The following is a 27,574-nucleotide window of genomic DNA, read 5'->3' on the forward strand; positions in this document are numbered from 1 at the left end:
TGGGTTTACCTGGAATATGTCGGTAAACACATATTACACAGTATCTTGTTCATCATCATCATGTGTCAAGATTTATCTTCCAATTAAATAACATTATTGATAATAATACATTTCATAATCTCCATAAAACAAACGTTATTACATGTATGCATAAAAAGCGCATAAACAAAGTTATAACTCTTCCACTATAGAACGTGTCATTACTGTCTGGCATTTTTCTACTTTAATAATAGTCGCAAACGTGTCTTCTTTTGTACGGAGACCGATTGAAAAATATGTGACGAAGTGAGAAATTCACAAAATGACGCTGCTGTGACGACTCGTCGGAGTAGGGGGCATCTTATGCTACATATAAGATGCTGTGCCTGCGTCGTGCTAGACCGGTATCGGCTATAGGCGAGGAAAGACAGTGCGAGGTACACTACAGATTAGTACGCTCCGGCAGTTGGTGCTTGGCGTGCAGAAACTCAACTCGGCTGTAAATCTTTTTCTTCTCCTTTTGCTTTCAATTGCGCGCTGTGCATTCCGCAAGCCAGGCGGGACGAGTCAGGAGGACGCGTTGCGACGTTCCTCCGATTTTCCGATGCTAAGTATTCCCCGTTGTGACTGTACCGCGTGCTCGTAGAAACTCAAAAGGAAACTTTTACGTGTCTTATATCGGGCGCAGTGTTGATATCTCGTGGCTGAAAAATGGAGATTTGCAACGGGCAGGATCGATTGTTCGATGTGCCTCGCGGAAAACCGTCGTGTCTCGCCGAGAATGGGCAGAAACTTCGACGAGAAGAAGTTTTCACCCTCCGAGAACTTATAGATGCACTGCACGAAGCTTTCGAGACGGATCACGTGAATATCGATCACGTCCAAGACCTGATGATGAGTTACAAGAGTAATCCCGCGGAGTGGAAGAAATTTGCCAAGTTTGATAGATACAGGTATTGCCATTCATTCATTTATAAAACTCGTTCAATGTTTATAGTACAATTGATTTCACGAATTTCCTACTTCAGTATGGATCTCATTGCTCGTTTATCGCAACAAATGCTAACGACTTGTGAAACAGATTTTCCGCGATTGTAATTTGCAGGAACGAAACGATGAGATACTTCTCCAATAACATCTGGTACATTATTTGCATATGACAGGAAAATTATTCCGTTTGCAAGGTCGCGTTGAAACAGATTCGTATCTAATCGAAGATAGCGAATACGATGAAAATTGCTAGGTACGGGAATACATACGTAAATATATTCTATTTGTCGACTTGTCGACGTACCGTAATCGCTTACGGCGAATTAACACTTATTGTAAACATTGTTAGTACCTAACGGTAAACGATCAATTAAGAAGATTCCGAAACACGTGAAACGTGACCACGTGAACACGTTGCTGGAAGAAAAGTGTGGGAGAACGCTGGTTAGTGTTTGATCAAATGACGGGAGCGAATATTTACTAACTGTCCACGTCGTATTTGGAATTCGGTGGATAGAACCAGATACAACGCCGTTGCTCTCGGGATTCTGAAATGAAATTAACACGACGAAGTTCAGGATGGGTTATCGCTGTCCGATTTCTCGCGCCCGGTTGCAGCCGCACGTTGTTGCGCGCGCACGGGCGCGTGATATGTGCATATATGTTGTAATCCTATCTGTATATATCTGTTGTAATTCCTCGATTCACGAAAGAATTTGATTTAGCCTTGTTTTCAAGTAATGCCACTGATACTGATGCGAGACGCGGATAATCGCGGGTTAATGATCGTCAGGCATGTACGTCAGAGTCGCTTCTGCCGAATTGGGCCATCGCTCGAGTTCTCTCACTACGGATCTCATGATTGACGTAAATAACGTGCATAATACATAATAATGGATAATGCGTGGATAAAGTAATATTCAACATTGATCGGTCTGCAATCCCGGAACTACGTTGTTTGCGAGAAAATAGCGAGAGAGCGGATGATATCGGAAGGCGCTTGAGAAAACAGAGTTTTCGAAGCTGACAAAATATATGAACGCTAGGAACAAAATTACACGTAATTAACTAATTAACAATCTCATTAACCATGTCATAAAGTTGCGAATAAATGCAGATAAACACTAAAGACCAAAGGGAAATTGTCGAGCGCGTGTATTCGATGGCTGCAGTTTCGCCGGCACGTAATCGTAACTCTGGTGACTAGATTGCAGCAACTTATTTATTACCCGTGATCCGGGTATATCTTTATATTCTGATAAGAGCGAGAGACCGTTCTAGAATTACTAGGCGCCACCGACAATGATATGAACATGTTGCAACCGACTGCGCGATGTAGCCCATATTTTCATACTCAGGTCGGGAAAAAGAGAAGAGAGAGAAAGAGAACTTTTACCAAATGCAGATCATTACGGCATGTAATCGTTAGCCGTTCCAGAGATATTTCCGTTAACGCGAAATTCTGAAAATTTTAATTGCCTTTTAATATTCGCGGAGACGGATTAATTACTTTGTCATTACGTTATCTAGCTTTCATTATTTTTTATCGCACAGGTAACAGGCATTTCAGAGAATTTTTAACTAATTGTTGATAACGTTACAGTTATCGATCCTCCGGGCTCTCGGTCGTTGATTAGGCAAGCGGCCACAAATGGGAACGAAAATGAGTTTACGAGTTCGTGAGATAACGAGTACCTTGGACACAGGTGGAATTGCAGTGTGCGGTAGACGGGATCTGCGTGACTCGGGAAAGTACGGAAACTATGGCGCACATTTACCGGTTCTGCTGTCAACGCAAAGTAGAACGTAATACCGAGTGGCAGACAAATATCCCGTCCACCGAAAACATTCTAGCGAGAGGTCACTCATAGAACAGATAAATCACTTTCTGCGCAATAGTCGTTGTGTCGTTTCAGCGCGATGCAATGTATATATTTAATGGCTCGCGCCACGAAGACGGGAAATAAACGAGCGTGCAATTTGAATTATGAAAATTGTTAACAACGTAGCAAAATATATTAAAAGTTAAATGAAATATACGCACGATGATAAATGATATGAAAATCAGGACAGTATGTAACGTATACGGATACTTAAAAGCGATCGACCGATAAATAGTCAGTCCATTACGTATGCTTCTCACGCATACGTTTTCCTTCCTCGTGTATTTGAGTTCTTTCCGATTGCTGTGCATCGACGCGATATGAAATCGATACGATGCTCCCGAAAAAAACACCAAAGCCCGAAAATGTACATCCATGTGTGAAGCATCACACGTCGAAACTTTCAAATTGTGTTCGCTCTACTGCACGGAAATTACGGATCATCGATTCATAAATCGTGCATATGACATTTCAATCGATTTATATTAATGCTCGGTAAATAACGCTTTCCCTTATCGCATGGTGAATAACGCATAAAATAAACAACCAGTTATTTAGCAACATTGCATAAGCGATGCAGTATCGAGATTCAAATGACCGTTGTATTTTTTTCGAAAAACAAAGTTCTCTCCGTCTTCTCCAGTTAGAAATGTTTCAATTGTTTCAATTACAATCTAAACTCTCGCGATTGCGCCTCAGGATAGTTACAAACTCGTTAACTGTACTTTCTTTTCGTTTTAGTAGAATTTTAGCTCAAACGAAGATTTAATGATTCTTGAGTGAAGTTAATGTAAAGCTATTCTTCTAACTTACGTTAATTAATAAGCGTGTCATGTCAAACGATTTTGAGTCGGTCTTGAAACAAAGTTTATTACATGATCAGTTAATATTTGACTAGCCTACGAGTTAGTAATATCCGCACTAATGTAAAAGCTGATGCAATGTTTCATAACATGCACTCTTGCTAAATTTGCACGATGTAGATAAACGATATGTCATTTCATCATTAATATCATTAACGACACTGGACGAATACGCTGTCGAACATTTGTATAATTTTACATAAAATTTATGCACGCGATATATATTATTTAATATGAATGTTAATGTCCGCGTTTTTAATATACATGTCTTGATATCGCGAATATCTTTTAAATGCCAAACTGCTAAATATGCAACATTGTTCAATAAGAGAGAATTTTGAGTGGGCAAGTGGGCAGGGATTTGATAAAGAAAATCGAGTAGAGAAAAATGTCAAGTATAGCACACGATACTTTGTGCGCAGATATACAAGGAATCTGGTTGACGAAGGAAATGGCAGGTTCAATCTCATGGTGCTGTGCTGGGGAGAAGGTCACGGATCAGCCATACACGATCATGCGAATGCGCACTGCGTAATGAAAATTCTTCAAGGAAAACTGTGCGAGGTAAATGGAAATAAATTCTTGGTAGTGTTTTAAAAGTATTTCAAACTATTTAAGAGCTATTTTGACTTTTATTTAAAAATCCGATGCAATATACAGTTGTGACATTAAAATGCGTTACTTTTCAGACTAGATACGCATGGCCGACCAAATCTGAGACGGAAGAAGGCGTGGAAGAGCTTAAAGAACTTGAGAAAAATACTCTTGATATGAACGAGATTTGTTACATTAATGGTACAATCCTTTTAAATTAAAAAGAAGAAATTGTGTTTAATACGCAACAAATTAGTAGGAAAATACCTGGAAATTTTTGATGCGGATTTTAATTTACAATTTATTATTAAGTAATTTTGTACATGTTCTAATCCAATCATTTTTGTTTAAGATACAATGGGCTTGCACCGTGTCGAGAACCCAAGTGCGACGAACCCTGCCGTTTCCTTGCATCTATATTCGCCACCGTTCTCGACGTGCTCGGTCTTCAACAAGCAAACTGGACAAAAGTCTACGTGTAAAGTCACATTCTGGTCCAAGTACGGAGAAAGAAGAAACCGAGTAAGAGACAGAAATTGGATTTTGCATATCTCAAAAGTTCTACCTTTCTACGTGACTCTCGATCTACCGGTTTAAGAGCTTATCACAGAAGCAAATCTCAGTTCAATTCAAAGTTGCATTTTACGATTGAAAATTTAGAACGCTGGAAACATCTCTTGTGCCGTCTAAACTCGTTTCTAAACTCGTCGCGAATATAATTGTCGCCCAGGGATTTCGGCTAGTAGACCGCGGTGTAGTCTCAAAATCGTCTTATACAGTATTCGAATATACTGCGCGTGTATTCGGGAGATCATCATGTGTATCACTCGCGCACACATACTCACACATATAGATACATTGACACATCGTTCGCGCGCACGGCTATATTGATAAATTCGTTACATTTTCATAAATTCCTTACATGTTCACTTTGTCGTTAATAAATTCCTCCTTCTTTGTCCTTTTTGTGGAATTTTTGTGGTTTAAAACTTAATTTAGGTATTTATGCAGAAAAAAATACATATTCTTTTTTATTTTAACATATATGTATTATGAAGAGTGAAGTTTTGAATAAATTTTACTTAACTATGTGAGTCATGCATAGTTTCTGAGATAATATTAGAACTTTACTCTTCATAACATATGTCAAAATGAAAAAGATCCGCGCAGTTTTCTGTATAATTATCTTAATTTATCTCAACGACAGGTTTGATACTATCAAATAGTGGGATTAGTGGCGTAGTTGATGCCAACAATTACGTTTTCATATAAATTCCACAAACTTTGATCCTTGAACTCTGATGTTCATTAAATAGCCTAATTAATGTAAAGCACAACTTGTATGATTAGAAATTCAATATAATCTAATCTACAGGAAATTCAAGACGCTAGATCTCCGGAGGATAACTAGTCTCAGCAAGGATGCGGGAGCGCTACCAGTGACATTCCAATTAAGTTTAGGAGCGATTCTGAAGTTAGAAGTGGTGACATATGTATAAAGAATAAGATAAATCAATTAATCATTATATTATATAATTAAAAAATTTGTTTATTGTTATTATAATATGATACTCGTCGATGTAATCATTTTTAAGTATTTAAGCATATTTTTAAGCAAAAATTATCTACATATTCGTGCGTTATCTTTTTACAAAATTAAGTTAAATTGTTAATGTGTGTGTGCTATTGAATAAAAATAAGCACGTGAAAAAATGTATCTATTTTGACGAATTCTGCGTTTACGTATTAATTTAAATTGTTACAAGTGATAAGCGATTTGCTGTGAATAGAACGCGCATTATTGCAATCAGGTTGAAATAATGACTGAATTAATAATAGTAGAATAATAACTGAATTAATAATAGTAGAATAATGACTGAATTAATAATAGTAGAATAATGACTGAATTAATAATAGTAGAATAATGACTGAATTAATAATAGAATTAATGAATTTATCAATGTAGCCGCACTATGTGTGCACAATGTGTCGCGTGTATGTACCTACGGGTATGTGTTTACGCGCGAGTGGTACACGTGATGGCCTCCCGGACACACGTGCAGCGCGTCCGAATACTGTACAAGACGATTTTGAAGTTACATCGCGGCCTACCAGCCGAGATCCAACCGCTGGGCAACAATTATGTTCGCGACGAGTTTAGGCGGCACAAGAAATGCGTGGAGAGTGAGGCGATCATTTTCCTGCACGAGTGGACTGTAAGTAGAGAGAGAGAGAGAGACCGCGAGATCATCGAACGGGAAGGCGCGACGATAGGTTATGTTCGACGTCGTCGTCGAGCACGGAGGTTATCGACAACGCTCGATTGGCGAAACGTAATTAATTTCTCCCTCAGGATTACGCCGTTTCGCTTGCTGAGCAGCTCGGGTTGAGGGGTCCTCACACGGCACAACCGCTGGGGAAATGTCTAAAGGAGGAAGACGTCGAGAAGCTGCGGGACGAGCAAGTATGCCAGCTGTACGAGCTGATGATCGCGGCGACGGGCAGGCCCGAAGATGACAAAACGTAGTTGTTACGCGTGTGACACACGCGACTCGCAAGGACTGAAACCGTGTCGCGGCTGAGACTCCAATTGCTGTACATTGTTGTACATGTGCTCTCACGGAGCTGCACTGTACTGTAAAATGAAAATAAACTTGTGAATAATTTAGCGAACTCGAGAGTCTATTTAAGGCAGTTTAGTTGTCTCTGGTCGCCTTCCGACGACGGCGTAATCGCCGTCTGTTTTGCATTAAGCATTTCTGTCAGATAACACGATAACATCGATTTGAATTGTAAAGAAGTTTTTCTTTCTGACGTGCTTCGACTTTTATCATCGTTGCGCGTGACGTAAGCCGTGCATCCTTTTTCTGGCAAGTCATAAACTCATAACCTAATCGCGCTGCTCGCGTCGGTGAATAATTTTTCGCTCCCGCAGTGGCTTTTATGATTTTACTGCGCGTTTCTTGCAAGGGCTGAAGGATGAAAGCTTGGCGCGACGCGGCGAGTCTGATACTAGCAGCACGCCACGGACAAAAATACAATCGCTCGGTAGCTGCTACAACTGTAAGTGCACAAATCACAGATATGGACGTGATATGCGTCCATGTCGTAGCGAAGCATCGGTCAATATTTCTTTTTTTATCGTTTCATCATTTCATTTCACGATGTTCGCAGCAGAGAACGATGTGATCGATCTTCAGCCACTATGAATGAAACACTTGGTGTATGATCGTTAACGTTACGTCCAAGCGACGTTGTATCCGTCTGAAATGATCGAAATCTAATTTACATTCCAATCATGGACGAGCATAACGTGATTTCTCGCATGGACTTTTAATCTGCAATTATCTCGGGTCTCTTGCAATCGCGTTAATCCCTGATCGCTCAATGTTGAACGAGGATCCCTACTGTATCTACCTGAGAATCCTGAAATAGTTCCTGGAGTCATCTAAATGCGGATTGTCGATGATTTCAGCACAATTACAATCTGTTATGCCTGCAACGCCACCACAAGTCGCATTTCATGCCGGGAAGCTACGTCTTCCCGGGTGGGGTCGTGGACCCGGCCGACGCCGATGTCAAGTGGCGCGAACTCTTCGCCGCCTTCGGTTTCGATGACGGCAGCCTCGCGTCTCTGATCCCGCGAGTCGCGACGCGACCGCTCATCTTCCGGCCACGGCAGAACGAGCTGCCCAGGGAGATAACGCTGCGCATCACGGCGATCCGCGAGACCTTCGAGGAGAGCGGAGTGCTGATATGCAGACGCAGAAGAGACGGCGGCGATGCTGGCATCTCCATTTGGGCCCGGCACATGTCAAGTGAGGATCACAACGAGAGTCACAACGAGCCTACAAGAAAGATAGTTCCGTACCGTGTCACGACTGTTTAGGTAACGTTTTGTATTTAACGTTCTCTCATCTTAACTGTGCGGTCGTTTTCAGTGCCAAAGAATGAGCTACAAACGTGGCAGAGTAAAGTCCACAAAGACGCCACGCTGTTCTTCGAGCTCTGCGAGAAGCTGCAGTGCTGTCCGGACTTGTGGGCACTGCACGAGTGGTCCAACTGGTTGACGCCTACGGTTATGCCCACGACTCGCTACAATACCATCTTCTACATGGCCTGCCTGCCGTTCAAGCCTAACGCCAAGTACGAAGCCAACGAGATGGAGGGTTTGAAAGTGAGATATTTGCTCTGGTAATCTTAGATGATACGCATATCCATCGGAACGTCTAATTGCGCTAACGAATCTAGTGGGAGACGCCGCAGAACCTCATGATGGATTCCACTGTGTTGCCACCACCACAAAAGTATACAATCGCACAACTGGCTGGTCTTAAAGACATCGACAATCTGCTGGACAGCGCCGTGGAACGTAATAAAGAGGGTGTGCAACTGTATTTACCAGTACGTAAATATTTGTTCATTTATGTAAAACAAAATGAGTGATACTTTTAATTGTCGATTACCTCAAACCGTTCTAATTGTTCTCACACACGATAAACGTATTTGTAGATATTTGTGCAGTTAAAGGACGGCACAGTCAGCGTGTTGCCCGGAGACACGGTATATCCGAAGGAAGTTAATTTGTTGGAGAAACAGATAATAATCGATAAATCAGACGTCACCATAGATGAATATCGGGAAATGACGCCGATGAAGAACAGATTGGAATTTCACGACATGGGAATTAAAGTAGTCGTGTCTGATAACTTGCCCACTAAAGGAATTCAAGTGTCTTTCGTGCAGAAGATTGCGGAGGAAGAACCAGAGATAAAAAATAAATTGTAGCGAAAAATACGATTGAAATATATTATTATCTCGTTTCGCTTGAGATTTCTCGGTTCTTGAATTAATTGCATTGTATCTTGTATAACTTACTGTAGTGAAATACCTCTGCATAAACTGTTAATTTTTTCAATATAAAATAATTGTTATAAAAACTTGACTCCACTACGTTTTACTTTTTAATCAATGTTTGAATAATATATGCTGTGAGAATAACGCGTACGCGAATACATAAAACGCACATCTGTTTTAAAAGTGGCGATCGTTGCGGCTAAAAATGTGAGTCTTTTGTCGTACTCTTGCGCGATTCCATTAATAAAATGAAGTCTGATTGAATATATTTAGCGGAAACATATATATATTCGGTGATTTAAACGCTTACAATATTTTAAAATGGGATATTTGATATCTATGGAGTACTCAAATTCTTTGCGAAATATATTTAACCAAGAGTGACAAATTGAAACAAATTTAATAAATATGTGAAGCTTCGATATAATTGGTACGCTACGATACGATTGCGCACGCAAAATGGAACAGAATATGAACACATACCTGTATGTGTAATATGCTTTATTATTTAGGCGGCTCACATCCACTTCCAAGTCAACATTCCGTATCGTTGCACGTATTCCAACGCCATTGAAATCGATGAGGTAGAATATGTGTTTCACGGTAGTCTATTTTCAAATCTTTCCGCTAAAATGTAAATCGTAAATTAAATAAACGAATTTACAAATCCATTCGCTCTAGTTCCATTTTTTGCAGTCGGTTCAGTCGATTTTTCTAATTAATTTTTTAAAATTCAAGAATGTACCTGTATTTTATTCATAACAAAAACGCGGCAAAACTTTCCTGCAGCATGCACGGTCTGTCGTTCCATTACGAGCTATTTCGAATTCGACTTACGGGGCATGCGCAGAACGCGACGCGTCTCGCGTTCGGGAAAAACCGTGCGAACGGGGTTTAAAGACGACGATGCAGCAACGCCGCCCCGGGGCATGTGGCGAGAATCGACACTGCCGTCCTCTCTCTCTCTCTCTCTCTCTCTCCCGCTCTACCTCCCTCTTTCTCTCGACTGGCGGCGAATCGATATTCCGCTCAAATATTGACTCCACGATTGTGTGTGCGGTGTGTCGCTGGAGCGCGAGCAAGCGACGAGCGAGCGAGCGAGCGCGCGCGCGAGAGAGTCCGTGCCGTGCAGTTAGGCGGCGATGCTCCTTTAAAAAGCGTAGTGTTCTCCGAGTGCGCGAGCGAGTGAGAGCGGGAGGACGCCGCACCGAGAGAGTCGTCGAGAGTGCGGGACGAGCACAAGTGAGGACGGACGCGTTACAAGGTGCCGTGAGTCACACCGCGCGCGCGGCCAACCAGTACCGCGGGCAGTCTCCGTGACGACTTCAGGGTATTCGCGGCCACGACGACGGGGATAACCACGTCGACGGACGGGACGACGAGCCGTAGCGGAGGAAGCATGCCGCCGCCGCGGGTGACGGCGAGCACGGTGCTCTGCGGCCTGCTGGCCCTTTGCATCGGGTTCACCCACGCAAGCATCGCGTCGGCTTTCGAGCCTTCGACACCGTCGAGCACCTACGGCAACGATCATGGAGGTGACGAATCCGCTTTGCCGTTCTATCCGCTGCCGTTGCCGTCGTCGTGCGCCCGCCCTTTCTCTCGCGTCCTCGCGCTGCCGTGCCCTACATTTCGACGTCGCCGTGCATGCTACCTGGCGTTCTCCGCGCGCGAGAACGTCGCCAGCCTCGACGCGATCGGACGTCCGCGTCGGAGCGGAGGCCGTCGCATATGCGCGGTTCCCGACGCCGGACGCGGAGCGCGTCCGCCGTCGGGAACCAACGCCGACGGTCCCGCAGGTGCGACGAGCGGTCGGTCGCACCTGCGGCCCGCCGAAACTATTATGGCGAACGCCGATCGACCGTGTGCGCGCCTGTCTGCCTGTGCACACGGTCTCTCCGACCGATGCACGATACGACGAGAGAGCGTTGAGCGTTGCACTGCGCCCAGCCGGTCGATATGCCGTCGTCGCCGCCGCCACCGCCGCCGCCGCCGCCGCTACCACTGCCGTGGTCGTGCGAAATGACCGACGAAAGAAAGAAAGAAAGAAAGGCCGACCGTCCAGTAAATCACGCTGTCGGATGATCCTTTTCTTCCCTCGGGAGAAATTGTCGGCTCCTCGAAATACCAGAGATCAAGACTCGCGATAAGGGCACGGAAAAATGCGGGGGAGGGGGGGGGGGAGAAATGCCTGTTGAGGGATCCCGAGAGTGTTCCGTTGTTGATGTCGAGTCCCCTGACGGGTTTTACGGGGCCGTCGCGCGTGACGTAATGAAGGGTGTCGGGATGGACAAATTCGGAGCTCGAGTCCTTGGCTCCCTCGGGATCTTCCGCGTTCTCTCTCGGAGACCGAATCGCCGCCGCGCGAGTCAGTCAGTTTGGAATTTTTCTTTTCTATGTTTTTTTTCTATTACTGCTCGATGCCTCGAGGCAGAAAACTGATTAATGATTCGTGCGTCGCGAACGCGTTGATTTCACGGAAAAATTCCGCGATCTGCATGCTGGAATCTAGGAGCTCGGCCTCGCGTTTCGAAATTCGTGGAACACCGAGAATAACTAACTTATGCAAAATTCCACGATGCCGCTAAAATTTATTCGTGCGAGCGCGAGCGCGCGCGCCCACCGTAAGCGAAGCGGTAATAAAATTGCCGAAATACAGATGCGCCTCGACACACGGCAATGCAGCGAGTTTGCCGTTGAAATAAACGTGCGACGACACTGCGTCCTTTTTCCTTTTTCCTCTTTTGTTCGCGTTTAACGCAGTTCTCCTCTTTCGTGTTGCGGCTGGTCGAACTGGTCGACCGCGGCTTTTTGCATTGCTCGCCTTTACACCTGGTGCAAACAGATAGATGGATGACGTCGGTTACGCCGCGTACTGACAACGGACGAAACGATATACGCGACAATAAGCACCGATAGACAAGTGACGATAAAACGTGGCTGAGAAAAATAACGATTGCTCGTCGTTCACGTCGTTTTATGCATTGAGGATACTCGGTTATTGTCGATACTCGATGAGTCCTTTTAGAAATATTTTTTATATTTTCTGATGCGTTCCGTGCCATTTAAATTTAGAACCATCGTTTTCGCTTTTGAATAATATCTCGAATTAATTCAGCGCAGTCGAAATCGACGAGGAAGAACGATGTGATTCCAGCATTGTGCGAGATCTGGAAATTCGTGTCTGCACCTGGAGAAGAACATAAAAGAATGGCGGATTAAATGAAGAGCGATATTCGCTGAACGCGTCGAATTTTCTGTGGGACGCGCACGATGATGATGATGATGACACTTTGGAAGCCTTACGTGAGCTCATCCGCGTTAATTAAATGCACTCTTCGCGTAAGCGGAGGCTCGGAGACCCCTCAGAGACAATTACCGGGGCACCGTTATGATCGTTCACCGAATGACGGCGTTAGTCACGCTCGTCGGAATAACAAACTAAGTGTGAATCACGTTCGAGAGGGGTGGCTGGCGGTAAAATTAGACCGATTTCGGGCAAAGCCTGACGAAGGTGAAGTGATGTGAATCTAATATTCCCGTCGCGTCCCCTCGCGAGGACGAGGGATCGTGTTACACGCGTTAAAAATATTTCGATGCGTCTCGCGTGCGTAGGGCCGATCGTCAATTAGCCCTGATCACTCGTGCCTAAGATTAGATGAAAAAGGCCCGCGGGATTTCGCGGGATTCGGAGGCTCTCGCAGAGCAGCGAAACGCGTTCCCGATAATTGAACGCGTTTTAGCGGTTCCCGATACGTAAATGCCGTAAACGCCGCGTACATCAAAGTAATATTTTGCATACGGTCAAGTTAATTAACGATCGAGGCGGTAATTACTGGTCGGCGAAATTAGATGCGCCGACGATTGCACGGAATATTCTAATGAGATAACCAAGTTTTAAACGCCGCGGCGAGAAATGCGATATTAATTAAGCGATATTGCCCGCTTACATGCTGCCGATAACGTTTGGTGTCTTTGAAGTATCGTTTACGATCATTTGATTTAGATTACGCTGCACAGCGTGGATAGCCTGACACGCCTTTAAACGAGACAGATGGAACGAGAAACTCGCTTGTGCAGTTTATGTAACAGTTTTTGCTACAAATTATTGTTGCACGCTAAGAAACGGTCGTTTCATATCACTCCCGTAAATGTTATATGTCATCCTTGACACATAAATCCTTCGTTTACTGGTAAATATAAACTTGTGATGCGTAGATTATTAATGGAATATAATTGTAAATGTCGCAGACAGAGTTTTTGTACATGGTAAAATATGTGCGTGTCAACTTTGATGCATTCGACGCCGCGTGTAACGTAATCACGAGATAATCGAAAGATACATTATGCATACATTTTATAATTGACTTCCGTTCTGCGATCGAGAGTGGCCGCTCGTGAATAATTACGCGGGATTTGCGTAAAATATACGTGTTATTTCCAAATTATAGTCGCGAAAATCTGATGACAACGAATAATTTGTCAGTGAACAAACTTCCCTTTCGCTTTGTCTCTTCTCACTCTCGAATTTGCGTTCTATGAGTATCGCGATAGTCGATATCCCTCTGACATTTCTTTTATGATGCATCCCAAATACCATGTGTACGTTTTAAGAATAGTTCTCTCGATATAAACGTGGAATTGATTTTTCCTCGAAAAAATATCCTGTTTTCCGAAATCTGATTCCAATTAAGCCTTTTATCCGAAACGTCTAGAATAAAGATAGTCACGAATCGTACGAATTTGTACAAATAGAACGAAAACAATGAATAATTGACCGTTCCACCAATAGATTCGATTATCTCAAGCATTTCCTTCGCTTTTCATTGCGGGTGCTTTAAATATCGCTGATAGGTATCCGTAAGTTCCCGCTAAGGAAAAATCTACTCGAAATTGGTCGCGGAATTCGTTACTCAAATATAGCCCGATATGCGGTTCTAGGTCACCGTCGTGTCGCCGAGAAGCTTACACGGGAGAAACTGGGATATTAGTTGTTGACTACCGGCTCAAACCGCTAGCGTCAGTAATTAACAGCGTAATTATGAGCCACCGTGGCGAACGCAAACGAGAACGCTCCACACTTGTGCTTACGCACGCTCGCGCATGCATTACAATCGTTTAACGCTTTTCTCATTATTCGTGCGTTGAAGAAGTTGATAACGAGTTAACGAGCTGCTGGCTCTTTTGTTTCACTTAGTCCGTTTCTACTGGATCCCGAATTCTTCCCTCTCTCTGGCACGGAAACCGCGTAACGCGCGCGCACCGAATATCTGTCGCGGTGCTTAATTAAAGGGCTCCCTCATTACATACGCGCAATGGTACGTTCCACAGGATTCCTTTGAAACGTAACGTAACGTTAACGTACGGCATTTTTCCACCGTCGTTAAATTGCGATCCACTAATCTCTCCTAACGGCGCGCCAGCTAGAGGTGGGAGCGCATGCTTAAAATCGACACCACTAAAGCCCTCCCCAAATTTACATAACGACGTAAACATAGCGCGAGGAGCATCTCGTGCCGATGAAACACTCTGCATAAACAACAGCCTACATCGCTGCAAGCCGGGCGTTTTATTGACCGAGGATGTGATGTAGTCGCGCGCGCCGTTATGATAATACGGGCTTAATGCCGACTTCGATGGCTGCATTAATCGTGAACGAGGTTCTCGTTCCGGAGACACACGCTACCCTCTCGTCTCGAAACGGGAGAAACGTCGCGACGAGATCAGCAGCCGTCCGTCCCCCGAGAAAAAACGAGCTGAAAGCTCGCGCGAGTAACGCGAGCAGCTCCAGTCTCCGCGACTCCGCTTTTAGAAATAGCGAAACCGGAAACCCACTGAGGAGGCGTTTCTTTCGCCGCTGTCGCCGGCGAAGGAAGCGAGGGAGAGGAATGTCGGCGGTGCTAATTAATCGCGCACATGTGTGTTTTCAGCAGCTCCACGGTTGGATCTGGAGAGTCTCGAGAGCGGATATCACGGCCTGGTCAAGGAGAATGAAACTCTGGTCGAGGTCACGCCACAGATCCGCGCCCTGGGAACAAAGGTCTGCTCCTTCCGCATCGCGAACAAGCACCACGGCGAGGCGCCCTTCGAGATTGTCCTGAAAGAGAAGGGAATGGCAGAGCTGCGGGCGTTTCGAGTTCTGAATTGCGAGAAACGCCGTAATTACAAGTTCGACATCGCCGCGGTCGGCTGCAACGGAGCGCAATCCGAGAAGTGAGTGCTTTATACTTTGCGTATACATTTGGGGCCGAATTGCAGTCTCCACTCGCTCGCTCACTCACCTTTTGCGCTCGAGTAGTCGCGCGTGTTACGCCTCGCGTTTACCGCGATGGCGCAAACCGCCTTATAGCTATAATGTGAGTGCAGCACGCGAGCAGAGAAAGAGAGAGAGTTTGTTGGAAGAAACTCCTCCCCGTGGTGAGGTAAACTCGACGAAAGTGGAGCGCAATACGGCCGATGCGGGAGAGGAACTATACCTGAGCTTATAATTGCGCAAGGCGCAGTCCGCTTTAGCTCGACTGCTTCTGGGCTGGATGAAAAAAAGGGTTCCCCATCGTGTGATGCACTCGGCACTCTCTCAGATAAGCTAACTGGAAATTTACACTTCCACCTTGCCGGACCGCTCGTGCAGTTATCTTTTCTCATTGCGTACTCAGATAGTCGGAAAGAAATTCCCGCTGAAAGGCGCACAGATAACAGAAGTTACAAGAGAGACGATATAATTTTGATACAAATGCAATTCTAAATTCAGCCCGTGTCTTTTTCTAGCTCTTAGAGAAGCTCGTGCCACGCTGTAAATTCATACATTTCTAATGAAGGATGTCTTGTCATTAAAATTAAGGGCTACATCAGGGTAGAAACACCGAGTAAAAGCGTAGAAATACGTTTATTGCGTTTTCCACTTTACAAATTAAATGCTTTTTTATCTTGTCGATTTTATGTTCAACGTATTATAATTCAAATTATTACGTGCGTTAAATTATTTCGCGTGTTTTTATAATTTAAATCTCCAGTGATATCCAGATTATTATACGTGTATCATTATGCGTACGCTGTTATCACATGTCTTTGATATCTATTTAGAGAGAGAGAGAGAGAGAGAGAGAGAGAGTTCATTCTTTTATTTTAATTTTGTGTTATATTATATTAGTTTTATATCAATCTTTTATATTAATTTTTCTATTAATTTTATTTTCAACGCATAGCTTTGCGTTTGAATTGCTAAAGCGGTCGATGTGGATTTTTCGGTCAACCCCATAAAAAACTGCAAGCGTGAGCTCGACGTGAGTTATGCTTTATCGAAAGTGCATCGTCTTACTGTAGGTTTATCCGCAGTTAAAGCCGTAATAAGTCATCTCGCGTATATGGGTCATCGGATCGCGCGTCGCGGCAGTACAATGCCAATTTTTCTGGCCGCGTTGGCGCATTCGTATACGCCATAGTCCGGACGTGTATCGGCTAAATGAGGAAATAACTCCCGACTTGAGTGCACAAATTTTCTCATTACGAGGTAGGGCGATTTCACGCCCGCCTGAAACGATAACTGCCCCGTCTATTTCCTCGCGTCCGTCCGCGTTTGCTTCTCTCGATCTTTCGCCTCGATAAATGCGTTGCACGTTCCTCTCGAAATAAAACGTTTTCACACTCGCGATATCACATCGCAATATCTAATTAAATATAAATAAGAGCAATTAAGAAATCTCGTAAAAGGATAGGGAAACATGAGGGACTAGCGAGCTAACAAAGATTTCTGATTGCAATTAATTTATTTGTGCCGTTGTTACGAGAGTGTTTATGAGATTTACATTACGAGCGTAATAGCCGCAAATATATATAAAATTAAATTTAAATTTCGCGTGCTGTTGCACGTAATTGTCCCGTTGCAATGCGCGTTGGTGCAAACAAATAAATTCTGCGATATTTGGATAGAATTAAAACAAATGAGAAGTCGAGTTGCGCGCAGGTAATTTACTGTAAAAATCCAGTACGACGTTCGCGCCCTGTTTCCAACTGTCTGGGATCTCTGCTTCTCTCTCTCTCTCTCTCTCTTTCTCTTACCTCGCCGAATCACCGCCAACGAATAGCAGATCAATAGTGAAACATCTCGTGTCTATACATATACGCGCACGATGTACGACACTTTTATATAAAAGATTTCGCGGTGAATCTTTCATACGGTGGGCACGACGTTACAACGAAATTTCGCTCCGGCGGCCCTCGTAGAATTATGCAATATCGATCGGCCGATATCGCGCGCTCGAGCATCGTTGTCTATATAATGCACATCGTAATTTCTAATTAGTATATCCATATACGCGCGTCCGATGTATCATTACGGTATTAATATGGAGGAGCGAGCGGTCACGTATCCCGTCACGTCACCCCGATTATTTATTATTCCGCGTTCCATTTTCGGTGCATTGATTTCGTGCGAGCACCCTGTCTAAAATTTCAAACGTAAATAGATTTCGAGTGTGTAACTGGAGTGGTCGTTGTTTGAACGCGTGTTTCGGCAATGAAACAATTCCGAGTCGAAATTCAATCCTTTTGCGCTCATACGTAACGAGGGGAGTCTCTGCGGTATCGCTTTATTGACTTTTCCGTTATGTGCCACATATTAAATTTCCGATACCGCTTTCCAAAGCGGACACTGCCGTATAAATGTTTTATATTAAGTATATTGCCAATATTTGCCCGATTGTAATTCTTTTAAATCCCTCCCCAGCGGACCTGTGGGATAATGCATATTCCCACCCCGTTGTGCCAACGCAAATTGTTGCAACACATAGTTCCTTGTATCAGTACTGTAAATTTATGTACAGCCACGTCGTCGCGGTGTACATAAATTTCCATCAATTCGCGAGAACTTTCAGAGATTCGTAACAAAAGTTATTAAAATAACCATTGTGACGAGAAATATACTCTTTATAAATCCATCATGCGTTGATGGAATTATGTAAACTTGAATTTGTCCGGAAAATGATCAATATAATCTTTTTTTGTGGTCAGATATAAATCCTCTTAAATCCGCGTATAGTGCGACTCATGTGTAACGTGAAATTCCCGTTTGATATAAAACTTATTTAAAAAAAGATAAAGCTTATTAAAAAGTTATACAGAGTCGTTTGCTGCTTTCTCGAGTTTATCGAACCCGGATACTATAAAACATTGATATAAATTGCACGAGTGCACGTATGGAGATGCGAAAACGTGGGAATTTGAAGGACCGGCATTCTAGGCTTCGACGACTAGGCATCTGCACGTTCCTCGAACGCGCCGCTATTCGGAGGAAAAAAGACTACGGGCATTGATGATGCATACTTTCAATCTCATTCCAGCGCCACGGTCCACATCACCGTGGTCGACGTGAACGAGTACGCGCCGCAGTTCCTGCAGCCGGCCTACGTCAGCACGGTGGACGAGGGTCGTCTGTACGAGGAGGTGGTCCGCGTCGAGGCGTCCGACCGAGACTGCACACCCAAGTTCGGCGATGTGTGCAAGTACGAAATTCTCACCGCCGATCAGCCGTTCATTATCGACAACGAGGGCGCGATCCGCAACACCGAACCACTCGACTATGAACGCTCGCACAATTACATCTTGAGCGTGGTCGCGTACGACTGCGGCATGAAACAATCGGCACCGGCGATGGTGACGGTCAAGGTGAACCGCGTGTGCGCTCCCGGATGGCGCGGTATCCCCGAGAGAGTCGACTATGCCGCCGGCGTTGGCTCGCAGCCGCTGCTGCCGTCGGCACGGCTCGACCTTTGCGACGCGCCTTGCATCTTGCGCAACGTGCGCGCCACCCTCACCCTGGCCACCGATCACATCGGCAAGGGTTGCGACCGTGACACCTATGGAGTACGCAGTCAACGGAAACTGTGCGGTGCGTCCCGGGATAGCGTGGATCTGCTGCCCACTCCTGGACCCACGGCTTCCTGGACGGCAACCTTGTCCAGAGATGAAGGCAGGGAGGCCGATGAGATTTTTGAATTCGACGGTGTGGACTCGGCCGCGATCGTGCCGAATGACGTGCTGGAGCACAGTCTGGCGCAGAAGTTTACCATCGGCGTCTGGGTAAAGCATCGACCACGTCCACGACAAGACCCGCATGTCAAGGAACATATCCTATGCGCCGCCGATGATCACAGTAAGTCCTTTGTGCAACATTAATATTCAATCCAGTTGACCTGGTTTTTGATTCTTCGATTATCTGTCTGCATTATTTGCATGATCTCTTTTCGAGTTTTTCACTTATCAACTATACTAGAAGCAAATATAAAAGTTAAATGCGAAGATATCAAACTGCAAGAAATGTAACATTTTTTATTTCTTTTTTGTCATTGATTCAGTAAATTAAATTACATTTATATTACGTTGATATTGCACATTTACCTTAATTGCTTTTATTGCGAGCAAGGAAACTTCATATTAGACAATTTCTATTTGCCTTTATACCTGCCGAGAGAAAGAGAATAATCATCTTAGGCAGTTGATAAGCACACCGGTCGCTTCGATGTCGAACGGCGTTGGTTCGGCGACGTAACCGTTGTTAGCAGAATAGATTACTCGACGCTGAGAGTACGCGCGTTCGAGCGTTAAAATATACACGCTCACTCCCGCGGAAACGCCGAGGTATTATCGTGAAGTTTCGAACAAAGCGGCTTAATCCTTGCGCGGAATGAATTTTGGCAAGAAATCAGGTCGCGCGCACGCTTTATGTAGGTCGTTGCTCGCGCTCGCTCTCGTCTACAGTTCAACTGAAATATCCTCTAGCTATCTCTACCGGGTCTGAAATACAAATCTTTCTAAATACCGACCGGTCTCCATGGGCGACGTGTAATCCTCCGTTATAAACGTCTCTCGTCCTTTCGCAAGTCCTTCTCTCCCTTGCCCTCTCTTTCCCCTCGCTTTACCTATATCCGCTCTCCTTTCGCATTAAATTTCTCGTTTCCCTTTAATGCCGCCGACGCGTCTCCGCCCGCGCGCACGCTTTATTACACGGTGATGTCGCGAAAGGTGCAACTAACGCTACGTCGTTTCAATTACAGAGATGAATAGGCACCATTACGCCCTGTTCATAAGGAACTGCAGATTGATTTTGCTGCTGCGACGTGACTTTTCCGAGGGCGATCCCAACATATTCCGCGCTGCCGAGTGGCGTTGGAAGCTCGGCCAGGTGTGCGACGACAAATGGCATCACTACGCAATACAGGTGGACTTCCCGCGTGTCAGCCTGTACGTCGACGGTGAGGAGTGGCGCGCCGACGAGAAGAATCCCGAGGTCATCGATGACTGGCCGCTGCATCCGGCCAAGGGCGTCAACACCACTCTGACAGTCGGCGCCTGCTGGCAAGGTTCTGAGAACAAGACCAAACATCACTTCCGCGGTTATCTCGCCGGATTGTCCGTCCTGGTTGGCCGGAATGAGAAGCCGGAAGTGCTTTCTTGCTTGCGACGTTGCCAGGAGGGCATTCACGTGCCACCTATGGATCTGCTGCAACCGGGCACTCAGCTGCTAACCAATTCTGATCTGACCGAGGTGCGCATCGACGGCGACAATCGTACGAACGTGGAGACTCTGCTGCGCCGCATCGGCTACTCAAATTCCAGGCGTTTCCCGACTCCCGGTCGCCGTAACTTCCGCCTCGATACGACGATTGTTTGTGAGGGCAGCGAGAACACACCGCTGCCGGTGCCGACTGTGCAGTCCTACGTCACCGTACTTCCGCCACCACGGCCAGGCATCACCGTCAATGGCACCGGCTACGTCGCCCGAGAGTATGCAGACTTCCGGCTCGGAGTACGTGTGTTCCCCGACGCGCGTGTCACCGCCGGATCAGCTGCACGATTGGACGCCTGCGCCGTCAGCGTGTATCCGAGCCTCAATCCCGATCACGAGAGCTTGGGCTTGCCCGGCGATGCACTGCTTGCGTTCCACGATATCACCGCCCGCGTCGATCGCGACGGCGTCGTTCTTTCGGGTGCAGATTCGCCCTACAATTATCAGCAGCTCATCCGCCTCATCATGTACACGAACCGCAAGCCGGCTTACTATCTCGATCGAGTCTTCAAGCTCACTTGTTCCGAACTGAGCGGCCGTTTCGCCAGCAATGAATACGTACAGACGCTAGCAGTGATCCATCCGAAGGAAAAGACGACCGTCCTGCCTCATACGACACCCGGAGGACCGCCCATTGCCAGAATCGTCGAGCCGGCGCCGGGTCACGCACAGCTGTCGCCGCATCACGCCGATCTCACGGAGGAATACGCCACGGCTGCACTTCGCGAGGGCAACAGATCCGTTGGCGCCGGCAGCAGCCACGCCGTCACTATCGTCGCTGCCGCCTGCATCGGCTTTCTGCTGCTGATGGCGGTAGTAGGTGCGGCGCGAGTCCGCGGAGCGGCCAAGCGACGACGATCTGCCGGTGACGAGCTCGCCGCCGAGACGGAGATGGCCTGGGACGACTCGGCCCTCGCCATCACCGTGAACCCGATGGACAGGCTGACGGAGCAGGACCAGCATCACCAGAATCAGCGGGACGAGGATGCAGACGATTCCGGTAGCTCCGACTCCGAGGATGGCTCGTTCCGGGACGACGATCTCGACAGCTCCGACTGCGAGAACGACTGCGAGCTGAGCAACGGTCGGCATCGCCGTCACAACTCGCCGCACGATCTCGAGTGGGATCATCGTGACGTTTAAATTGCGATCTAATCCTGACAACATGAGCATTCGCATCCCCCTTTCTTCGCGTGGTACTGAGAGGAGTACTGGCCGCGTGCCGCTTCTTTCCGCAAGATCGTTGTAACACTCTGTTGTTCTCGTCGTATTCGCCTCGGCGTGTGCTCGTGCGCGCGCGCGCGCGACGCGTCTACCGAGAACGTTTCGGGAAGCATTCCGCGAACGGGAGAATCCCCCCCGCGAGACTATCGATGGCTCTTCGCGAGATTGCTCCGCGGGAGTAATCAAGATTTCGGATCATCGTATCTACAATCCGCGTCCGTAAGATCGATTTCACGGAATCCTATTCTTGTGCACGTCAGATATCACGACGAGTTGCTCGTCGATAGATTAGAGAAAATCTTCGGCTATAGAATAATAAGATTTTAAACGTTCTAAGCTCTGCTCCGCACCCGCCCGATTCTCTAAACGATTACCGTATCCCTGTATTGACCGCGCGAGAGCGTCATCATGTCACATCCGTCCCCTCCCCCTCCGTAGATGACATCGGCATATAATGAAATTGAAAGGGTGAAACGAATAAAACACGGCATTCAGTTAGTACTCGTCTTAAGCGCCTTAAAGGAAAAAAAAACCCTGTAAGAGTGCGGGACGCTTTATTGAATAGTTAACTCTTTCTACCTACAAACACACGTCGCTGATGTTTGGTAGAATCGGAGATACACGCAAGAGATACTTAAACACCCCGCCTCTGGTGTGGGAATATTTACGACAGTTATTAATTTATATTCTCGACTCATCATTGTGGTAGTAGTAGGACAAGGGGGCTTTTTCTTTTTATACTCCTAACTATCTCTCCTCCTTTTTACTCTATCCTTACGGTTATCGCTATTTTACTCGTACTAACGCTACGCGACTATATCCGCCATTTTACTCAAGCAATTCGATTTCATTATTATTGTCATCGTCATTATTATTATTATTACTATTATTATAATTATTATTGTTATTATAGGCAGGACGGCCCGGTAGCCTAGTTTTAAATGCGAAACAGCGCTTGTGAGCCGGCTCTACATTCTTCCTCGTCTTCTCGACTAAAAATAACTTTCTTATCTAGGGCTCACACGTATTTGATCTCATGAATATAATTCAATCATAATAATCGTGTCTTTCGTATTTCGATGAAAAGCGCTCGCTTTACGAGTTGGTTGCAACTAAACCGGCGGCAGAACGCGCGTGGTGACGAAGAGACGAGCCAAATGGGCCTGTCGCTTCGTAGCGTAGCACGCGAATCGGGCTGAGCCTGGGCCATAACGATATACTTGCCCGAGATACTTTCCATATTTTATTTTTAAGTCGTTACGATCGTTTCTTGCACAATGTTCCTTCCTGATCGATTTGCGGAGGAATGAGAAGGGCAAACAGTAGCGAGAACATTGCCACGCGTCTTACGATAGTGCTTCAACGTTAAAATAATCGGTATAGCGTCATATCCGTTTATGTGTGTGCGCGTGTTCACATAAGTATATCGGTACGGCGAAGCGGCCGCTCAAAGCCGCACCGCGTGGCCATTAGTCCGCGAACGCTTCGAGAGAATTAAATATTTGACGAGGGTACAATTCTACGCGCGCACGCGCGCGAACGCTTCACGTGTTACGTAATTTTTCCCGATATAAATATTCGTTTCTAATTAATTGAAATTATTTAGCACGTGAAGAGAATCGACATGCGCTGCGAATTGTTTCCTCTTTGTCAAAAAATCTGTCGATTCTCTGCAAGCGTTCGCGACTTAACGGCACAGGTATCGTATCGCGGCTATATGTGCGCGAGGACACGCATGTGTTCTACACATACATGCATACATACGTATATACATACATGCATTACATTACATTACATTACATTACATTACGTATAATACATGCATACATGCATACATACAACGTCCACTCATTATTCCGCGGCGAGAGAGTCTCCTCTCGCACTAGAATAATCGTCTACCACTGTAGACGATTATTCTAAAGTAATGCGCAGCGGCTGGAGGAGCCATCGAGCGTGCTCTTTATCTCGTTTATTTTCCCCGACGCGAGACGCGTCGTATATTGTGCAATGTTCTTTTCATGGACATAACTAATTTTTACGTGCCTTTTAAGCAATATTACGTTAAATTTTCCTTGGCATATTTTAATAGCGCATCTCAAGCGTGTTCTTTCGTTAAAGTGGACTCGGTTGGAATTGTCCTGACGGGACCCATTCTTTCCATCGTTATCGGGGACCTCTCGCAAATCGCTGGTAGACAATCGGCATACCGCGTTAAGCGATATCCACTGCGAGCGTGTAGTCGTCGCTGCGCGATCGTGATTTCAGCTGTTGTCGCCGTGTCCGAGGCAGGCGCTATTGCGAAAAGCTCCCCGGATTGTATTTTAGACCATTTACCGTTGACGGTAGCGTTGTTAGGTGTTAAGAATCGAACGCGTCCGTCGGCACGACGCGACACGACGCCGTTGTCCGGCAAGGACTGTCATGAGCCGCGACGGACAATGGCTGTCGATGGTCCCGTGTCGGAAAACGCGTCACACGTGCAATGATCCCATTGTAGGGTACATTAAACTCTCTCTTTCGTCGAAACGGTGACACGACGACTGCGCATTCAATATTCATCGCTCGCCGCGAAACAATGAACGGATTATCGTATATGTATATGCGTGCGTGTGCGTAGGTATGTGCGTGTATGCGTGTGTGATGCGTGGCACGTATGTCTGCGCTGCGTAAATCTAGAAATTGTACCGAATCGTTCGGCGGAGGCACCTAAGTACCGAGGAACTCGTTGTACGAATATATATCTATATTCATATAGGGAGACTATAACTCGAAACAATTTATTTTTCCAACGAGCATATCATATCATTTTTATAAGGGGATTCGTCGGAAGCACGTTTTTTCTCGGGATGCCCTTCGTCAACGAACGGTCCCGCATGAATCGCGGTCGCGAAACGTTACGTGCCGCACGCAATTTCTTTCTCGTTTGTCGGGCCTCGAGGGGATAGATTTCTTCAGTTCTTATCTCCGTCCTCCGACGGGCGAGCAGCTACTCTATATAGAACGACGATGCTACCCTCTCTTACGCATTTCTCCGACTCGCGCGGAAACAGATACTTCGATCGTGATTCAGATCGTTGCGAATGAGAAAAGCGGAGGTCGATTACTATTGAAAAGGAAGAAAAATAAGAGAGAGAGACATGTATGATCATTTATCTGTTCCTGATAACACCAGATCGCATGTATCGCATATATACTTATATACGTAAAATACCGATGTGTACGCTTGCTTTTGTACCGTCTTTTTCTTTTTTTTTCAGCGTTTTCCTAACGATTTATCGCAACGCGAGTCTTTTATCGTAATGTAATCTCGTATTTTATAAAGATCGTGTAACGACGTGCGAAGACGCTAAGATCAACCAGGGAGGCGACTCGCGACTGCCTCCACCGCGGCAGGTCGAAGTCGAGGAAGCTGATCTGGCTTTTATGATTGTCTAAATTAGCTTATGTAAATGTACACACGCGTTTCTATGCTTGATCCACGAGCACGAGCACGAGTTCGTCAAGTGCACGGCAAATGATGGTAGCGGTTTGCGAGACGTGGGAAGATTCCTATTTCGTTTCGGTCGTCGTACACGCGATGATAACGTAGTACTCGACACACATGCAGATGACACATGTACACCCCCTTAACGCGTCGCACGATATCTTTGTAACGAAGTCGACGGGGCGCCGTGAGAAAGTCGGAACGTGAGGGATGTCTCGCGGAGAACAATTTTCTTCGCCAACCATGCGTGCATGCGAGGTATCTCTTCTTTGCTCGATAATTACTTCGTTCATTACTCTTGCTTCGATTTTTATCCTTCGAAGATTTATTGCGTTCTTTCCTCGCAAGATTTTGTTTGCTCGAACGGGCGATTCCCGTGTTTGTTCTTGGTACACAGGCAGTTTGATAACAGCGATAACGAACGCAATTTAACACCTGATAACAGTGTATCTAAGTCTCGTCTGTAAATTGAACCGCCTTCTCTTGAGACTTGAAATTAAGTTTGAGAAATGCGAAATAAGAGAAATAAGAGGTGCTCCATGCGCGCGCTCGTGCGAGCTTCTCTCTTCGCTGCGCTCCGAGCGAACCAAAAGTCTCTTTCAATCGGTATTCGAGAAATCCGTAAGCTGGAAAAGCGACTCGCGACACGTGAACCCACTCGGGTGCTCGTGTCCGTTCTAAAGCTGTACTTACTTATTAATCGGCAGGAAAGGAAAGGGAGAACTATGCAGAACAAAAAAAACCAACTAGATGATACTACTATATATATATATATAAAAGTATATATATATATATATATATAAATACATAAAAAGAATATATCTAAGCCGTTTGCAAATGATGATATAGAAAAGGGGAAAGAGGGGAGAGAAGGGAAAGAGGTATGAATTTGTAATGTACTAATGTATTTTGTAGACAGCTAGCGTGTACGTATGCATATGCACAGGTACCCCCTGCCCCTCCCCCTTCGTGTATGTATGTATGTCTACGTATGCAAATATACATACTACCCCCTGCCCCCGCCCCCGCCCCGCTCCGTCTCGTCTCTCTCACTTAACACATACACACAGATACACGCGCATACACACGTACCGTTTGCCTAAAACGGACAGAGGAATATTTTAGACTTTGAGAAAAGAGAACTCGGAGTAGTCGGGGGGGGGGGGGGGTTGTAACGCGCGGATTACGTTTCCCGGTTTTTCGAAGGAAGGAAGTAAGTCACCCCCTCGTCACTACCCCGAACGAGGCGGCAAGGGGGCATCATTCGGGAGCGTACATTACACGTCAGCCACCGGCGCGTATCGACTTTTACACACGTGCGCGCGCACACACACACACACACACACACACACACACACAGAGGTATTCACCTAATCACACAGTGGAACCGTACATGCTAGACCCGCGTGCCCGCGCGCGCGCGTAAATCGGGAAATTATAACGCTTCGGGGAGCAAAATCGCTCGTGCCATTCCGAGCCGTGTCTGAGCTTCCACCTTGCTTGATCTTGTTGAAGCGAGAAGGTCCAGTAAAACAATGTAAAACTGTTGCGAATACGCATTCTACAGCATTTTAAAATGACAGCGATGCGTCAAGAGCGTGTATCCGCATGATGGAACGAGAACGCTCGTTAATGAAATTTGATTGAATTTTTGATTGATCTGCAGTCACACAAGTTTGGACCGATCCGGCTATAATTGGCGTACTGATAGATCTCGACGAGACGAGACGAGCCTGATTCTCGAGAGCACGGGTTTCGTTAACGAGATTGCCATGTGTATTCTCGTAATCGATTTGCTCGGATCTCTCGGTAAGATATCGCAATTAAATGCTCAAAACGCGGTTAAACGCAAAAAAAGAAAAACAATACGCATAACGCAAAATACATTATACATGTTTCTCACATGAAATATCCGAGCGACACGAAATCACTGCGGAGCTTCGTTATTATTTCTCGTTGTACGCATGACACCCTTAAGAAGAAGAAATAACGTGAAGAAATCACACGTCGTGATGACAGACGATCAGGCGTTTAACAATAAAAAAAAGAAACGACAAGCGACGAGAATTTTGCACGGCGACGGTGTAATGAGTGAAATAATCAACTACCGATTAGCGTTAGGCCGTAATGGAACGTCACT

The 27,574-nt window shown here is 45.7% G+C and overlaps 4 protein-coding genes across 5 annotated transcripts; all 4 read left to right on the top strand.

The window, feature by feature from the left end:
* Window positions 1–368: 368 nt before the first annotated feature.
* LOC105277346 (cysteine dioxygenase type 1) lies at window positions 369–6,040 on the top strand. The gene is made up of 5 exons (XM_011335632.3): window positions 369–932; window positions 4,138–4,279; window positions 4,405–4,510; window positions 4,662–4,831; window positions 5,685–6,040. Exons 1-5 carry the CDS (start codon window positions 691–693, stop codon window positions 5,718–5,720), a joined length of 696 nt encoding a protein of 231 aa, XP_011333934.1. The 5' UTR covers window positions 369–690; the 3' UTR covers window positions 5,721–6,040.
* A 266-nt stretch (window positions 6,041–6,306) lies between these two features.
* On the top strand, window positions 6,307–6,979 carry LOC105277344 (succinate dehydrogenase assembly factor 3, mitochondrial). Its single transcript, XM_011335630.3, has 2 exons — window positions 6,307–6,525; window positions 6,663–6,979. The coding sequence occupies exons 1-2, from the start codon at window positions 6,307–6,309 to the stop codon at window positions 6,834–6,836; spliced, it is 393 nt and encodes a 130-aa protein (XP_011333932.1). The 3' UTR covers window positions 6,837–6,979.
* A 124-nt stretch (window positions 6,980–7,103) lies between these two features.
* LOC105277345 (nucleoside diphosphate-linked moiety X motif 19) lies at window positions 7,104–9,254 on the top strand. Its single transcript, XM_011335631.3, has 5 exons — window positions 7,104–7,372; window positions 7,785–8,127; window positions 8,251–8,486; window positions 8,561–8,713; window positions 8,822–9,254. The coding sequence occupies exons 1-5, from the start codon at window positions 7,289–7,291 to the stop codon at window positions 9,095–9,097; spliced, it is 1,092 nt and encodes a 363-aa protein (XP_011333933.1). The 5' UTR covers window positions 7,104–7,288; the 3' UTR covers window positions 9,098–9,254.
* A 974-nt stretch (window positions 9,255–10,228) lies between these two features.
* Window positions 10,229–27,291, top strand: LOC105277343 (calsyntenin-1). Of its 2 annotated transcripts, none has more exons than XM_011335628.3 (4): window positions 10,229–10,701; window positions 15,094–15,376; window positions 18,502–19,313; window positions 20,215–27,291. In XM_011335628.3, the coding sequence occupies exons 1-4, from the start codon at window positions 10,566–10,568 to the stop codon at window positions 21,867–21,869; spliced, it is 2,886 nt and encodes a 961-aa protein (XP_011333930.2). In that variant the 5' UTR covers window positions 10,229–10,565; the 3' UTR covers window positions 21,870–27,291. The 2 variants fall into 2 exon arrangements, with proteins under 2 accessions (XP_011333930.2, XP_011333931.2); XM_011335629.3 differs by having other exon boundaries at window positions 10,230–10,701; window positions 15,097–15,376.
* The last annotated feature ends 283 nt before the right edge of the window (window positions 27,292–27,574 follow it).

Source organism: Ooceraea biroi, chromosome 9 (genome assembly GCF_003672135.1).
Source record: "Ooceraea biroi isolate clonal line C1 chromosome 9, Obir_v5.4, whole genome shotgun sequence".
NCBI classification, from domain to species: domain Eukaryota; kingdom Metazoa; phylum Arthropoda; class Insecta; order Hymenoptera; family Formicidae; genus Ooceraea; species Ooceraea biroi.

What these genes read in the sequence shown, in the direction of transcription:
- LOC105277346 (XM_011335632.3), top strand. Translation starts at nt 691, where the DNA reads ATGGAGATTTGCAACGGGCAGGATCGATTGTTCGATGTGCCTCGCGGA. An exon ending in GCCAAGTTTGATAGATACAG is followed by an intron (nt 933 to 4,137) that starts GTATTGCCATTC and finishes CTTTGTGCGCAG; the next exon opens with ATATACAAGGAATCTGGTTG. An exon ending in TTCAAGGAAAACTGTGCGAG is followed by an intron (nt 4,280 to 4,404) that starts GTAAATGGAAAT and finishes GTTACTTTTCAG; the next exon opens with ACTAGATACGCATGGCCGAC.
- LOC105277344 (XM_011335630.3), top strand. Translation starts at nt 6,307, where the DNA reads ATGTACCTACGGGTATGTGTTTACGCGCGAGTGGTACACGTGATGGCC. An exon ending in TTTTCCTGCACGAGTGGACT is followed by an intron (nt 6,526 to 6,662) that starts GTAAGTAGAGAG and finishes TTTCTCCCTCAG; the next exon opens with GATTACGCCGTTTCGCTTGC.
- LOC105277345 (XM_011335631.3), top strand. Translation starts at nt 7,289, where the DNA reads ATGAAAGCTTGGCGCGACGCGGCGAGTCTGATACTAGCAGCACGCCAC. An exon ending in GCTCGGTAGCTGCTACAACT is followed by an intron (nt 7,373 to 7,784) that starts GTAAGTGCACAA and finishes CGATGATTTCAG; the next exon opens with CACAATTACAATCTGTTATG. An exon ending in GTGTGCAACTGTATTTACCA is followed by an intron (nt 8,714 to 8,821) that starts GTACGTAAATAT and finishes ACGTATTTGTAG; the next exon opens with ATATTTGTGCAGTTAAAGGA.
- LOC105277343 (XM_011335628.3), top strand. Translation starts at nt 10,566, where the DNA reads ATGCCGCCGCCGCGGGTGACGGCGAGCACGGTGCTCTGCGGCCTGCTG. An exon ending in AACGGAGCGCAATCCGAGAA is followed by an intron (nt 15,377 to 18,501) that starts GTGAGTGCTTTA and finishes ATCTCATTCCAG; the next exon opens with CGCCACGGTCCACATCACCG. An exon ending in ATGCGCCGCCGATGATCACA is followed by an intron (nt 19,314 to 20,214) that starts GTAAGTCCTTTG and finishes TTTCAATTACAG; the next exon opens with AGATGAATAGGCACCATTAC.